At 34.9% G+C, this 14,826-nt stretch overlaps 2 protein-coding genes across 2 annotated transcripts; one reads left to right on the top strand and one right to left on the bottom strand.

The window, feature by feature from the left end:
• Positions 1-491: 491 nt before the first annotated feature.
• Positions 492-10,693, top strand: LOC132613547 (chaperone protein dnaJ 15-like). The gene is made up of 11 exons (XM_060327613.1): positions 492-1,200; positions 2,841-2,964; positions 4,623-4,705; positions 4,780-4,891; positions 4,971-5,075; positions 5,232-5,282; positions 9,255-9,344; positions 9,425-9,533; positions 9,652-9,800; positions 9,891-9,944; positions 10,215-10,693. Exons 1-11 carry the CDS (start codon positions 1,073-1,075, stop codon positions 10,449-10,451), a joined length of 1,242 nt encoding a protein of 413 aa, XP_060183596.1. The 5' UTR covers positions 492-1,072; the 3' UTR covers positions 10,452-10,693.
• Positions 10,694-13,324: 2,631 nt separating this feature from the next.
• LOC132614738 (uncharacterized) lies at positions 13,325-14,239 on the bottom strand. Its single transcript, XM_060329256.1, has one exon. The coding sequence runs from the start codon at positions 14,053-14,055 to the stop codon at positions 13,546-13,548; it is 510 nt and encodes a 169-aa protein (XP_060185239.1). The 5' UTR covers positions 14,056-14,239; the 3' UTR covers positions 13,325-13,545.
• Between the last annotated feature and the right edge of the window lie 587 nt (positions 14,240-14,826).

Below are 14,826 nucleotides of genomic sequence, written 5' to 3'. Positions count from 1 at the left end.
ATTAGATAGCAAACTAGCTAGCTGATGTGAAGTTTAAAGGCATGTTTATGTATTATGTCGATTTAAAACTTTAGTTGCCTCGTAATGGGAGTGTCTAAATAAGTAATTGAGGGACTTTTAGTGGAGCAAATCTCAAACCTTTCTCATACTCAATTGTTAAATATTTAAATTGTTACTCTCTCCGCTTTAATTTGTTTGTCCATTTTGACTTTGAGACGGAATTTAAGAAACTAAAGGAGTCATTTAAATCATGTGTATTAAATTAAAGATATGTAAAATGTACCAAAATGTCTTTTAATCTTGTGATCATAGACACGTCAGGTGAAAAGTTAAAATTAAAAAATTGTAATTTTTTTTTTTTTTTTAAACAGATTACAAAGAAACCTAAGACAAATAAGTTGAACGAAATGAAGCAGTAGAATCAAATCTTTTTGTTGTTAAAGGAAAAAAAATAAAAATGGTACAGTTATGAGATTCAAGTGATCTGCAATTAAAGTGACAAATTAGATCTGCTAAATCCGAATTGGAATATCCAACGTGTTAAAAACAGTCGTTTCATCAAAATTGACCCTTTCAAAATTTGTACACAAAATTCAATTTCCCTTTCCAAGAAATCCTTTCAATTAATTTTTCAAATTCAAAAGCAAATCAAAATTGCTTCTTTTAAGCTTTAGCTCTTTCTCTTCCCCAAAAACCCTAATTTTTTCCCCATTTTCAACATCATTTATCAATTCAAAATCCTTCTTTTAGATCTCTTATTGCTATTTCCAATTATTTTTTTCCTACTTTTGTTACATTAATTCCAAGAAAAATGAAAAGACGATCCAATTCTTTGAATTCCGTGAAAAATCTTCATTATTCCCCTCAATCTCTTCTCAAACTTTGATGGGTTTTGTGACTTTCCAAAAAAAGAAAGATTTTTTATTGTTTTTGTGTGTATAAGTTTCCTTTTGCCTGTATATTTGCAGACAAGAAATCTAATTTGAATGATACACTGCCAAAATCTTAGGGTAATTTGAAATCTAAGATTTTGATTTGGGGTTTTTTGTTTAGAGGAAAAAAGAAGGTTGTTATGGCTGGTTCGAAAATGGAGGGTTCGTCGTTGCCAGCTGTAAGGCGAGACCCGTATGAGGTATTGTGTGTAACAAAGGATTCATCTGATCAGGAGATTAAAAGTGCTTATAGAAAGCTTGCTCTCAAGTAAGTTGTTTTAAAGAATTTGGTTTTATAGTTATTGTTGTTGGTTAAATTATTTGGTTTTGGAATGAAATGGATATAGATAGAGGTGTCGGACGAATAATTTGGTATTGGAATGAAATGGACTTGAGTAGAGTGGAATGAATATCTAGAGGATTCATATAGGTGAACCTGATTAGTTTTGGATGGATGTTTAGTTGATTGATTGAAGTTATACTATCATTGTGTAGTTTCCCAAGTATGTAATTTGAATGTAGTGTTGAAATGGGTTCGATTTAGACCGTTGGGAGAATTATTTGGTATTGGAATGGAATGGACCTGAATAGAGTGGAATGAGTATATAGAGGATTCATATAGATGACCCTGATTAGTTTTGGATGGGGACGTAGTTGATTGATGGGAGTTATACTATCACTGCCATAGTTTTCAATGAATTTAGTGTTGAAATGCAGTTGATTGGTTAGTTGAGTTGTGAGAATTTTGCATATATGTACTTAAATGTGGTGTACCTAAGCTGAAATGTGGTGTATTCCTATGTATACCCTCCGTCACCTTTCTATAATTAGAAACAACTTAACTTTAAAATTTCCGTTTAACCCTTAATGAAATGATTTATAGCCACCGAAATGTCTAAGGTTTGTTTTAGATCACAAATTTCATATGTCTTCGTTTCTTTCTTAAACTTTGAGCCTAGTCAAACGGTGCCACATAAATTGGGATGAAGGGAGTTAGGATTTATGTTGGATGTATCAAGAGTGTTGAGGCTAAAATTAAGATGTAGCATGAAATAGCCGTCCAAGAATTGAAGTTGGTAGTTTGAAGGTTGATGTGTTTTGGGAATTGGGTAATAGATAGATGATTGCTACATGCTTGTAAATGGTTTATTTAAGTTATTGTATTGGAACCTAGAATTTCTTACATGAAAATATTACTCCCTCCATCCCCATTTATGTGCACCGTTTGACTAGGCACAAAGTTTAAGAAAGACTTTTGAAATTTGTTACTTAAAACAAACCTTAGACATTTGTGTGGCTATAAATCATTTAAAGTAAAAGGGGATTTTTAATTGATTTATTGCCTCTATGCATTAGCCAATAACCTTAGATAGGAGGTTGTGAAGGTTGTGAAGGACTCAGATTAGGATAGAAGGCTAGGTGGCTTATCCTTTCACCATAGTAGTTGTAGTTTTGCTCATTTGTTTATTGCCATTTGATTTCTGCATTTGATTGCTGCTTATATTTGTTGGGCCGTTGTACTTTGGTTATCTTATTTATCTATAGTAGTTAATGCTCCTTTCTTTCCGGACTGTTCTACCATGACTTTATCGCTTTTGTTATTCCTTGTTTTCATATTGTTTTCGATATGCTTGGTCCTATCTGACCTTTTGTCTTGTTTTCCTCTCTTGAGCCGAGGGTCTTTCGGAAACAGCCGCCCTACCTTTCAAGGTGGGGGTTAGGTCTGCGTACACTCTACCCTCCCCAGACCCCACATGGTGGGATTATACTGGGCTTGTTGTTGTTGTTGTACGCATTAGCCAACTTTTTGTCAATTATAAAAGAAAGATAAGCATTTTGATAAATAGGGAAAGTTCTTGATGAATTGTCTCTTATACATTAGCTATACACAACCTAAATTGTTGACAGGTATCATCCTGACAAGAATGCTAACAATCCTGAAGCTTCAGAACTCTTCAAGGAGGTTGCATACTCATATGGTGTTCTATCTGATCCAGAAAAAAGGAGACAATATGATATGGCAGGTTTTGAGGTACTTTGTCCCTATTCGTTGTCAAGTACATAATTTTCATGCAAGGTAGTTTATCACTAGATTAATCCCTTCAACTAAACGTAACTTTTTTATGTTTTGAGCTTCTTTTTGTATGTACTTTGAACGGTCTCAAACCAATAAAATAAGCTTATGATGTTCGATGTTAGAAAGCAAACCTCATGGGCTTATTTAAGAAATCAAATAAAATAAACACTAAATGACCGTCGTATCAAAATCATTTAATGGAGATGTCAAAAATACTTCCTTGCTTCCCTGTACTCTATAGACTAGTCCCTACGTACGTGCGTTGCATGAATACGTTGCAACAACTACAGAAAATTGGACCACATATTCTAAAATTTTTTGTTTAAACTATATACCTTTACAATTCAAGGTATGTTTGAACATGATTTACATAGCATGCCCTTGTGGGATTTAAATGTAGTTGTTGTACTTGTGTATTGTGGGATTACATTAGGAGTGTTTTTTATATTATGAGTTGTATGGATTAGGAATCTCAAGTGACCTATAACCTCTCGGGATCCATGAGAAGTAGCTAAGAACAAAATACAATTGAAGCAAAAATACTTTTGAAAAAAAATCTACTAATTAAATTTGACCTTATCAAAAAAAAAAAAAAACCACTAATTGAGTTATAAGGCTTAGTCACTGTTGGTCATTTATATTAGGTCCGGCATTCTTCAGCAGTTTTAGTTTGGTTACAGATTTGTATGCCAGTATAGAAATAAGTTTGAGATTCAGGGAACTTTTAGTATTAGAGAGGTCTTAGTTTTTTGAGAACACAAATAACTGAGTACAACAACAACAACAACAAGCCCAGTATAATCCCACTATGTAGGGTCTGGGGAGGGTAGAGTGTACGCAGACCTAACCCCCACCTTGAAAGGTAGGGCGGCTGTTTCCGAAAGACCCTCGGCTCAAGAGAGGAGGAAAAAAAAAAAAAGACAAGACAAAAGGTTAGATATGATCAAGCGTATCGAAAAACACAAATAACTGAGTATTGGAATGAAATAGGTGTAAGGATAATAGAATAGTTATAAAGGATTCATATTGTTAATCCCAACTTTAGGATTGAGGTATAGTTGTTATATCTTATTTTTTTCTTATAAAGAAGTGGAGCGAATGTTTGGGCTCGACTTTTGGTGCTGAACAAATCCTCTTCTTTTCTGTGGGGGGTCCGAGGTGGGAAGGGTTCCGGGGGGGGGGGGGGGGGGTTGCTCAGTGGAAGAAGTTTAGAAGGTCAAAGAACTAATAAATTTGATGACATTTGTTATCTTCCACTGGTATCATTGTGTATTACAGTATCTGGATTTTTCTGTGGGTGTTCTTTTGCAATGACTTTTCTATGTATGGATGGATTTTAAAAGGTAGTTGACTCACTCACACACGGAGACACATACACACACTTTTTCCCTCTTGTGGTACATGTATAGTTTCTTTTCTTATGTTTATTGCAATATATCCAAGTTGTGGTAGTTATTTTCTAATCAGGTTTGATGGGCATTATTTATGTAGTAGACTGAATCCCGATTGACTAATACATGTGGCGACTTTTAACTGATTATCGTTCCTAGATAACTACTCACTAGCATGTGCTATTCGCCTAATCTCTGATGTTTGATTTTGAAAATTGTAAGGCTCTTGATGCTGAAGGAATAGATATGGAAATTGATTTATCCAATCTTGGAACAGTCAACACAATGTTTGCAGCATTGTTCAGGTAATTGTCATACCAAACTTTGCATTTATAGTAGATTTGCTATTGGTGTTTGAATTTCTTTTTCTCTTTGATAGCAAGTTGGGTGTTCCCATCAAAACGACTGTCTCTGCTAATGTTCTTGAAGAAGCTTCAAATGGAACGGTCACAATCCGCCCTCTTCCAATTGGGGCATCACTTAGTGGAAAGGTAGCATTTGATTTTCTTTTTCAATTAGCAGAATAAATTTGTCAGCTGTATCAAGGTTTTTACTTTGGTTTTGCTGCAGGTTGAAAAACAAAGTGCCCATTTTTTTGGTGTAACGGTTAGCAATGAACAAGCGGAGGCAGGGCTTGTAGTTAGAGTTACTTCAGCAGCTCAAAGCAAGTTTAAGGTACATCCGGGTCTATAGAATTTTAATGGTAGCTATTCTTTCTATTTTTGCATGTACTTTGTAAGCAGAGCCTGACTGCCTGTACATCTTTATGTTTTTTGTGTTTTCTACCTTGCCATGGGTTGACATATTAAAACTGAATTTATGTAATTTCAGCTACTGTATTTTGAACAAGATGCGAATGGGGGTTATGGCCTGGCTTTGCAGGTACTGCATTTTACAGTTTTTAATTTCCGTTGTTTTCATGATCTCTATGGATTGAATAGGCTTTTCCTGGGATTTAAAGCATAATCTTGAAGTTTTCTGCTTTAAACTCAGGTTGAAACATAGCCAGCAATTATTGTTTATTTAAAAGGTTTCCTGGAAATTGCTTTGACAAACATATAACTTTTAACGTCAACAACTGCTACTACATCTCAATCCCAAAAAAGTCATAAGACCTAAAGTAAATGTACTAATATGACTAAGACATAAAATCCCCCAACTAATTGGCATTGCCTATATAGGTCTTTTCCTTCCATTGTGCCCTGTCTTTCGATAAGTCTGTATGAGTTCCAAGTAATTGTAGGTTTTTTGAGACAACTTCTTTTCATGTAGTTTTAGGTTTACCTCGTCCACTGTTAATACCGTCACTCACCATGGTTTCACACCTACAGACGGATACATCTAGAGGGTGACGCAAGATATGACCAAACATTTCAAGAGACTTATCCTCAATGTATACTACTTGCCCCTTCTGGTGAATGTGGTCCTCTTTAATCTTGTATGATTGCACATCCATCTTAGCATCCGACATCTTTGCAACATTTATCTTGTGGATGTGTTTGACTTTAACAGCCCAACATTCACTCATATAACATTGTTGATCTTATAACGTTTCTATAGAACTTACATTTCATTATGGCAGGCATCATTCTGTCACGTAACACCCCGGTAGCACTTTTCGGTTTCAATAACCTGATTTTGATTCTATCTGTAACATCTTCATCTATCATTCCATCTTCTAGGAACAAGAACAAGAACAACAACATCATCATACCCAGTATAATCCCACAAAGTGGGGTCTGGGGAGGGTAGAGCGTACGCAGACCTTACCCCTACCATGGTAGGTAGAGAGGTTGTTTCCAATAGACCCCCGGCTCAAAGAAAGAAAGAAAGGTAAACCAAATTAGTCCGGGAAAACAAATAATAGAAGTGAAGAAGCCAATGTAAAATACTAAATAAAACATGACAAAGCAATGTGAAAATGGAACAATAACGTAGTACCACCAACTCATATGACAATCGAAGTACCCGGCACAATAGCATAAATATCTGAATTGTTTGCATTTAGGCACCATGTTCCGTTGAACCTCACATCAACTTCATTTTAATTATCCTAACTAAACTTGCAGTTCATATATTTAGTTTTACCTCTACTAATCCTAAAACACTTACTCTCGATAGTGCTTCTGCGTAGTTCAAGCTTGCAGTTGACACCCTTGCTGGTTTTAGTCAATTAGCACAAATTGTTTGCTAACAGCATAGGCCATGGGACTTCATGTTATATTGTGTTGGTTAGCTCATTTATAACAAGGGTAAACTAGTATAGGTTCAACGCGTCCCTGGTGCAAATTCACGGTTATGGGTAACTCATATTTTACCTATTACTGTTCTCACTCTACTTACGGTTCCTTTACATGTCCGTTATGACATTTATATATTTAATATGAATTCGTTTCTTTGACCAACATACCGTTTAATGCATAAAAAGTTGCTCCGCATTTACCGATCAAATGTAATGTCTTAAATAACATCTTGTGATACACCTCAGTTCTTTTAGTAATCCAACAGAAATGTTGCTTGAGAAATTTGTTAGAAGTAGAAAATTTGTTGGTCAATTCTACCTTTCAGAGAAATATTTTTTGTTAGTTGATTCTAAAAGCTTATGCTGTAACGTGGGAATGAAAATAGTAAGTATTTTCACACTGTCCCTGATGTCTTCTTAGTAACCATATCTTCCTACAAGTGCTTATTGGGTTGAATTTCACTTTACAGTTTTCTGTAATAAAGCTTGCTTGGTTAGCTAAGCTTTAAGGCATATGACTCATGAGTCAAGAGTAGAGGTGGCAAAATGGGTAAAAAATATGGTTATCCGCCCGATCCAATCCATTTTAAATGGATTGGATACCCAACCCATTTAATATGGGTCCAATATGAGTCAACCCATACTATCCACTTAAAATATGGGTAAATTAATGGGTAAAATGGATAAAACCCACAATATATAGAGTGTGTTTGGTATGGAGGAAATGTTTTCCAATTTTCCCACGTTTGGTTGGTCAAAATATTTTGGAAAACATTTTCTCTAAAACAAATTCAAGAAGCACCCCCTCCTACACCCCCCACCCCTACACCCTCGCTACCCCCACCCCCTCCACCACTTAACAATCCCCACCCCCACCAGGCCACCGCCCACCACTACCTCCCTCCCCACCCCTATAACCACCTACCCCTATCACCACCTACCCCCAACCCCTACTTCTCACCTCCCTACCACCACCCCCTATCTTTCAACTTTGCAAAACTACACATTTGTGAAAGTAGTGACTTTCAAAAATAGCAACTTTACAAAAGTAATCACATTACAAAAGTAGCCGCTTTTTCAAAATATTACTTGCGAAAAGTAGTCGTTTTGCAAAAGTAGTCACTTAAGAAAATAGTCACTTTGTAAAAGTAGTCACTTTTAGAAAATACCCACTTTGTGAAAGTAGATACTTTTTAAAAATAGTCACTTTTTGAAAGTAGCCAATTTCATAAATAGTCATTTTGTGAAAGTAGTTACTTTAAAAACTAACTACTTTGCAAAAGTAGCCATTTTTTAAAATAGCATCTTTGTGAAAGTATTAAAATAACCATTTTTGCAATGTGCCATTTCTAAGATAGTGGTCACTTTTGTAAAGTAGTTAATTTTTGAAAGTGATAAAAAAATGGCTACTTTTGTAAAGTGGCCATTTTTTGAAAAATGACAAAAAAAGTTGCTATTTTGCATTTTCGGTCGTTTTGCAAGAAATGTTTTTTTGGAAAAATAACCATTTTTATGTCGCTTTTCAAAAATGGTCAATTTACAAAAATAGCCATTTTTTATGTCGCTTTTGAAAAATGGCTAGTTTACAAACATAGTCACTTTTTGGGGGTTGTCTTCAAAGTGTAAAGTAGTCATATATGAAATAGGTGCTTTGTGGGGGGGGGGGGGGGGGGGTGAGGGTTAGGTGGAGCGGTGGTGTGGGATGGGGTGAAGTTAGGATGGGTAGGTGAAGATGAAGTGCGTTCGAAGGTGGTCGTTAGGTGGGGCTGGGATTTGGTTGGGGAGTAGGGGGTGGGGTTGGGTGGATAGTTTCCAAAAAAGATTTTCTTGGAGGTCGTATCATTGAAAAGGTTCAAAGTTCTACTCTTCCCACAAATGTTGAAGCGCAACTATATACTAGGGATTGGATTTGTGGACAAAATGGTAAACTAATCTTCTCCATATTGGCTACATGAAGCCCATCTTTGAAGTAGCTTTGGATAATATGGATATCTATATTATCCGTCGGGTAACCCATTTTTTAACCATGTTAAATATGGGCGGGTCGGGTAATTGATCCGTTTTTTGTCAACCCATTTTCGACCCGACCCATATCTGACTCGACTCGCCCGTTTTCCACCCCTAGTCAAGAGTATATGCGGGCATAGGAAGTTATGGTCAGGGGTTAGCTGTAACAGATGAGGCTGTATGTTCTTAAGATCTCATTACAGTGAAGTGAAGTGTTGAGTTGATTGATATGATTTGGAAAACTAGACCTCATTCTTCAAATTTGCTGATTTTGGAGCTCTCCATGTTCTGCAATCTACATAAGCTGTGAGGCTGCTATATACAATAAATGGTCTCACTTGCACAGAGAATATACCGGACTTCTTATCCTTTATCTTCAGATATATAAGCTCATCATGCTCAGTAATTACCTTAAATCTGCCTGCAAACCTGGTTGCGTTTTCTCACAGTTAATCCTTTGAGTAATTCTTTTTGACTGTCAAGTTCTCAGCACGCCTCAATCTACTGTGACTTGTGAGCAAGTGTACTGTATTTTAGATGGACATGTTGTGCATGTACTGATTAAAATTTTCTTAATGAACCTGATGAATTATAAATGTATACAGGAAGATAGTGAGAAAACGGGTAAGGTAACGTCAGCAGGAATGTATTTCTTGCACTTTCAGGTGTACAGAATGGATTCAACAGTAAATGCGGTACGTGAATATCAACCGCTTGGTCCTTATCCATTAAAGCAGTGTTGTCAGAACTAATAAATTAATTGGAAATATTGTAGTTAGCAATGGCTAAGGACCCTGAAGCTGCTTTCTTTAAGAAGCTGGAAGGCCTTCAACCTTGTGAGGTCTTGGAACTAAAAGCTGGCACTCACATATTCGCTGTTTATGGTTGGAGCTACTTATTTTGCTGAATATATGTTTTTGTTGCTGTAAAAAACACCATCTAATTCCAATTGATTGTCAAATGCTAAATCCTTAAGACTGATTTTTGATCTGATTTATGCAGGAGATAATTTCTTTAAACCTGCTAATTATGTAATTGAGGCTCTTTGTGCCAAGTCATATGAGGATACTACTGTTAAGCTCAAGGATCTCGAGGCTCAGATATTGACGAAGAGAAATGAGCTTCGGCAGTTCGAAATAGAATATAGAAAGGTTGTCAATTTGCTTCTAGACACATTTTATCATGGGACATTGATTGTTTTAGATATCCTCATTGTACTACTTTCCATGTGATATTTACAGGCATTGGCACACTTCCAGGAAGTGACCAACAGATACACCCAAGAGAAGCAGTCTGTAAGTTTCTCTGCTCCAAGTCCCGCGGTTTAGATATCATTTTACGTAAATGTCCTCGTATTGAGATGGTATATTCAACTCTTGATTTTCAATTCTTCAAGTTTATTTCTCACGAAATTAGTGGCTCGGGGAGTGTTAATTAGGGCAATAGATTTCCCCAGAGTCGGGTATCATTAATGCATATCTTGATTGTTTAGATGCTACTTATCTTTGTTCCTTCTATTATCTGATAGTTTCCTTGCACTGATATAAGTACTATCGTTTGTGAAGGTTGATGAGATGCTGAAACAAAGAGACAGTATCCACTCTTCATTCACAGTTGCAAGGTCAATTGCTAATCTAAGTGGTAGTGGAAGCGGGCATTTCAGTAACGGAAGTAGCAGTAAAGTCCTTGGTGAAGATTATAAAACCGATAGTCCAGGGGAAGATGGTAGCTCAGACTCCAAGGACAAGTCATCGAAGAAAAGATGGTTCAACCTAAACCTCAAAGGATCAGATAAAAAGTAACTGAAAGTGGACGATAATCTATGTTCTATACTTCTTGCCGAGTCTGGAATTCTACCATTGCTAGTCAAAGGCCAAGGGCAGGTGTTGCGCTGCCGGCAGAAGTCTCTTCATATATTCTTTGTTCTATTTGTTAGTGAGGTTTGAAATATATAGGTTTTGTTTCTGTGTTTTGTATCCATGATTCTTGTGATGTACCATAAACTAGGCTGATCTTCAGCTGTCAATCCGATAAAATTATAGAATTTAGAGGTGTTGTAATTTCAGTCAATGGGCATGTTCCATTTTGGTTGGCACTGTGAAGTTATAATTTTTCACTGGTGGGAATCTCATTGTTTACAAAAAAATTGACTCTTGTTAAATTGGATGTGATTCCTCAAAATTCTTGCAACCTCAGATATGCTTAGACATTCCTATGCAAACTTGGTAACTCTTCACCTTTTGCATTCCAGTTACCCTGGCCACCATTTTTAAGAAGTATGGGCCCACTGGATTTAGAAACAAGCCGATTCTGTTCTTTGGGATAAATTGGGTCCATACTTCTTAAAAATGGTGGCGAGGGTAACTGGAACGGAGGCGTATGGAGGCGTAAAACCTTCACAGAATACACTATATTCTAACTTTAATATAATTTGAAAAGCACAATTCTAACCAAATCTAATTTTGAATTCTCAATAACAATTCTAACTTTAATAACTTATGAATTCTAACTTTAATTCTAAAAATTGAAAAGTAAATCTAGTCAAATAAAGTCTACATTTTAGTTTTGAGGTTATAGAAATATTATAACTTAATAATTCTAACATAATTTAATCATTCTAACTTTAAAAAGCACAATCCCAACCAATTCTAAAAATTGAAAAATAAATCTAGAGAAATAAAGTCTATATTTTAGTATTGAGGTTATAAAAATACTATAACTTAACAATTCTAACTTTGAAAAGCACAATCTCAATCAATTCTAATTTGGAATGATCAATAGCAATTCAAATAACTTATGGTATCTAACAAAAAGCACAATCCAAAAAAAAAAAAAAAACTAGTCAAATAATTAAAGTATACATTTTCACATATTCAACATCAATAATATTACAAAGAATGATAACTAAGCTAACACAAATACATTGACAAAGAACATGAAATATAGCACAATCTCAAGCAAAAAAAAAAAAAAATGACAAGTAAACTAGTCAAATAAAGTTTACATTTTTTTTCACAAATTCAACATTAATAACATTGCAAATGATGTTTAACAAAGCTAAATAGACTAACATTAGGCCTAAAATCTACAAATAAACTAAAATTGAAAGAATTTTAAAAGCCCTAATTTAAAAGAAACTAACCTCAATTTATTAAGTTAAAAACGGGTCTGGGGTAGGTGGGGGCGGGCTGCGCAGGCGGCGGGGCTGGGTGGAGGGGAGGGGAGCGGCGGGTAGGTTTTTAGGGGAATGGGGAGTTTTATTTGGGAAGAGGAGGAGAAATGGGAATAAAACCCATCTGCCATTTTGTTAAAAAAAAAAAACGACGGACAAAACCGACCCTGTCCGTCGGTTTTTTCCGCATATTGACCAGATTTTGACCGAAAAAAAAAACCGACCATGTCCGTTGGTTTCTTAAAAAAAAATTGTTTATTATTTTTTTAAAAAAAAACAAAATGAATTGCAAATTATTTAAAATATTTTTAAAAATAAAACTGACGTCATCCGTCGGTTTTATATTAATTATTATTATTTTTTTTAATAAAACCGACGTGGGACGTCAGTTTTTTTTGGCGGAAATATATTTTCAAAATTCTACCAAAAAAGCCGACGTCGTCCGTCAGTTTTCTAATTAAAATAATTAAAAAAAATAAAATGCAAAAAACCGACTCACTGCGTCGATTTTCCGTCGGTTTGAAGTGCGTCGGTTTTTTGTCCATTGATTTTTGACAGTTTTTTAGTAGTGTTTGACAGTGTTTGACTACTAGCCCATGGACACCATGACATATATAAAAACCACAATGCGCAGGGGCGGAGCCACATACAGCTAAAGGGGTTCATCCGAACCCCCTTGGCAAGAAATTACACTGTTTATATATGGTTAAAATTATTTTTTATGTATAGATAGCAGATGTTGAACTCTCTTGGCTCTTCATGTGTTTAGTTCTTCATATTTTGAATCCCTTATTGCAAATCCTGGCTCCGCCACTGACATTGCAGTATCATGAAATAACACTATGACAAATATAAAAGAGAGATTTGCACAAATAAGATACTTTCATGTCGATGATTAACTTTTGACCTCGCTAAAAATTTATGCAAAATAGCCTTGTTCATACAAGTGATATCAAACGCGAGCATAACTTTGGTACAATTGTTCATAAAGTTCAGCTGAATTGCTTTGTTTCACAAGTTACCAATTGTTCAATAAGAGATCTTCCGGAACGACATAACTCATGTGTTCAATTGTTCGCCAATAATGAAGTTTCAGCGTAATTAATTTGCCATATTTGCCTGTGACCCGTTAAGCTCCAACAAGGTCCGTTCATTTGTTTGTACCACTGCAGCTTAAATGTGAAGATAAGTTTCCTTGGAATTTGCTGTATCACAAGAAATGCAAAAGAACTTGCTATATTTATTTCTTCAGTTTTGTGGTAACTTTGCTTATGTTGTCTCCGATATCGAATTCAGCATTTTTAATAAAGAGATTCAAAATATAAAAAAGTAAATATACGAAAAGACAAGAAGATTTTTTTTGTCAACATCTGCGATATAATAAAAAATAATAATTTCACCTTATATGAGAAGGCAGAGGAAGAAGAAGAAAGTAATGCTGGGTTCATATTTCTTCAAAGCACCGTGTATAAAATGAGAAAGTAATCTATTTCAATTGACAAATTTTAAAAGAACCAACTAACAAACTCGTTAAGCATCAACTGCATTACAAAAATGAAGAAACAACATATCCCCACAGCCACTTAAAACCAATGTGGAGAAAAACAAATCAAAAGAATATCATCACAATCCAATTTAAATCCACAAAAAAAAAAAAAAAAAACCTCAAAGAAACACACACACAAATAAAAAAATAAAATAAAAACTCATTTTGGCTGCTTTCATCAATTATCAATCAAAGCATTGAACTGTTCCAAAAGTGATTCTTGCCTTTGCAATTTAATATCTTCATAAAACTTTTCAATAAACTTCTCAGCTCTTTCATCAACTGAATAATCATCATCATCATCATCTTCCTCACCAAAATCTGAAAAGTGTCTAACATCTTCCATTGAAGCTAACATTGGATACTTCCTTTTCTCTTCTCCGTCATTCGCCATTCCCAAACACTTCGTAATAAATAAAACAGAGCAAAAATCTTTGTAACTCCTTTGTTTTGTGAGTGACTTTTTTCTACTATAGTACTGAAGTAATGGTGTGTTTGAAGGAGAAAACTCATATTCTTGAACATACCCATAGTTGTAATGCTTTAGGAGACTAAATTTCTTCATTTTCTTTGATCTTTTGAGAGAAATTAGTCTTGGGATTATGGGTTTTTTCATTTTTGCTAGGAAAATGGATATGTTTAATAGATTAGAAACTTTTTGGAAAACAGGGGAACTTTTCTTAGGCATTTTTTTGACCCCTTTTTTTCTCCAAGTCTGAAAATTGAAAATGTGAGAGGGAAAGCTCACTTGAGTGAATGTTTAACTTTTGAGATTTGAAGAATGTTTTTGTTTGGAATTTATCTGTTAGCGTTTCTTGGGTACTGTGTGGAGCAATTTATTGGTTTAAAAAGGTGTTTTTCAAGGAAACAATGTCAAAAATGGTCCCTTATTTTTGAGCGCAGGTTTAAAATAGTCCCTTAAGTATGCACTGAGCAACTTTGATTATTTTCGTTTGTTAAAAGTTAACGCTTTTAATCTCTTTCAAATATTTACCGAATTCTGTCAGTTGGATTTGATGTGAACTATGAAAAAAAGAAAATTAGTGGGAACTCACATTAAGAGGTACATTTTTTGTAGTTTCTGCTATTTGTGGTTTATTTCTAGAGTCTAATGTAGCATTTTGAAGAGTAATTTATGCTATTTTATATGTTTTTTTAGTGTCTAGTCAGTTTTTTGTGTTGCATCTTTTAAGATTTTATGGAACTTTCTTAGTATATATGGTTGAAGCTTTTTTCCCCAACTGTTTCCATCTAATCCAACGATACATAAATTGTTAAATATTTAATGAAAATTAAAAGTGTTAACTTTTAGCAAACTTAAAGGAAAAAAACTGTTTAGTTCATGCTTAAGAGACTATTTTCAACCTATCATAAACATTAAGGACTATTTTTGTCATTTTTCTCTTTTTTCAAGAATCTGAAATATGGGGAAAGCTAGGCTGGAAAAAGGTTTGTGGTC

The sequence above is a fragment of the Lycium barbarum genome, chromosome 10 (assembly GCF_019175385.1).
Source record: "Lycium barbarum isolate Lr01 chromosome 10, ASM1917538v2, whole genome shotgun sequence".
Lineage (NCBI taxonomy): Eukaryota > Viridiplantae > Streptophyta > Magnoliopsida > Solanales > Solanaceae > Lycium > Lycium barbarum.
Note: the sequence above shows the minus strand (reverse complement) of the source record. Positions and strands in the feature narration are given on the sequence as shown.

What these genes read in the sequence shown, in the direction of transcription:
- LOC132613547 (XM_060327613.1), top strand. Translation starts at nt 1,073, where the DNA reads ATGGCTGGTTCGAAAATGGAGGGTTCGTCGTTGCCAGCTGTAAGGCGA. An exon ending in TATAGAAAGCTTGCTCTCAA is followed by an intron (nt 1,201 to 2,840) that starts GTAAGTTGTTTT and finishes AATTGTTGACAG; the next exon opens with GTATCATCCTGACAAGAATG. An exon ending in TCGAAATAGAATATAGAAAG is followed by an intron (nt 9,801 to 9,890) that starts GTTGTCAATTTG and finishes TGATATTTACAG; the next exon opens with GCATTGGCACACTTCCAGGA.
- LOC132614738 (XM_060329256.1), bottom strand. Translation starts at nt 14,055, where the DNA reads ATGCCTAAGAAAAGTTCCCCTGTTTTCCAAAAAGTTTCTAATCTATTA.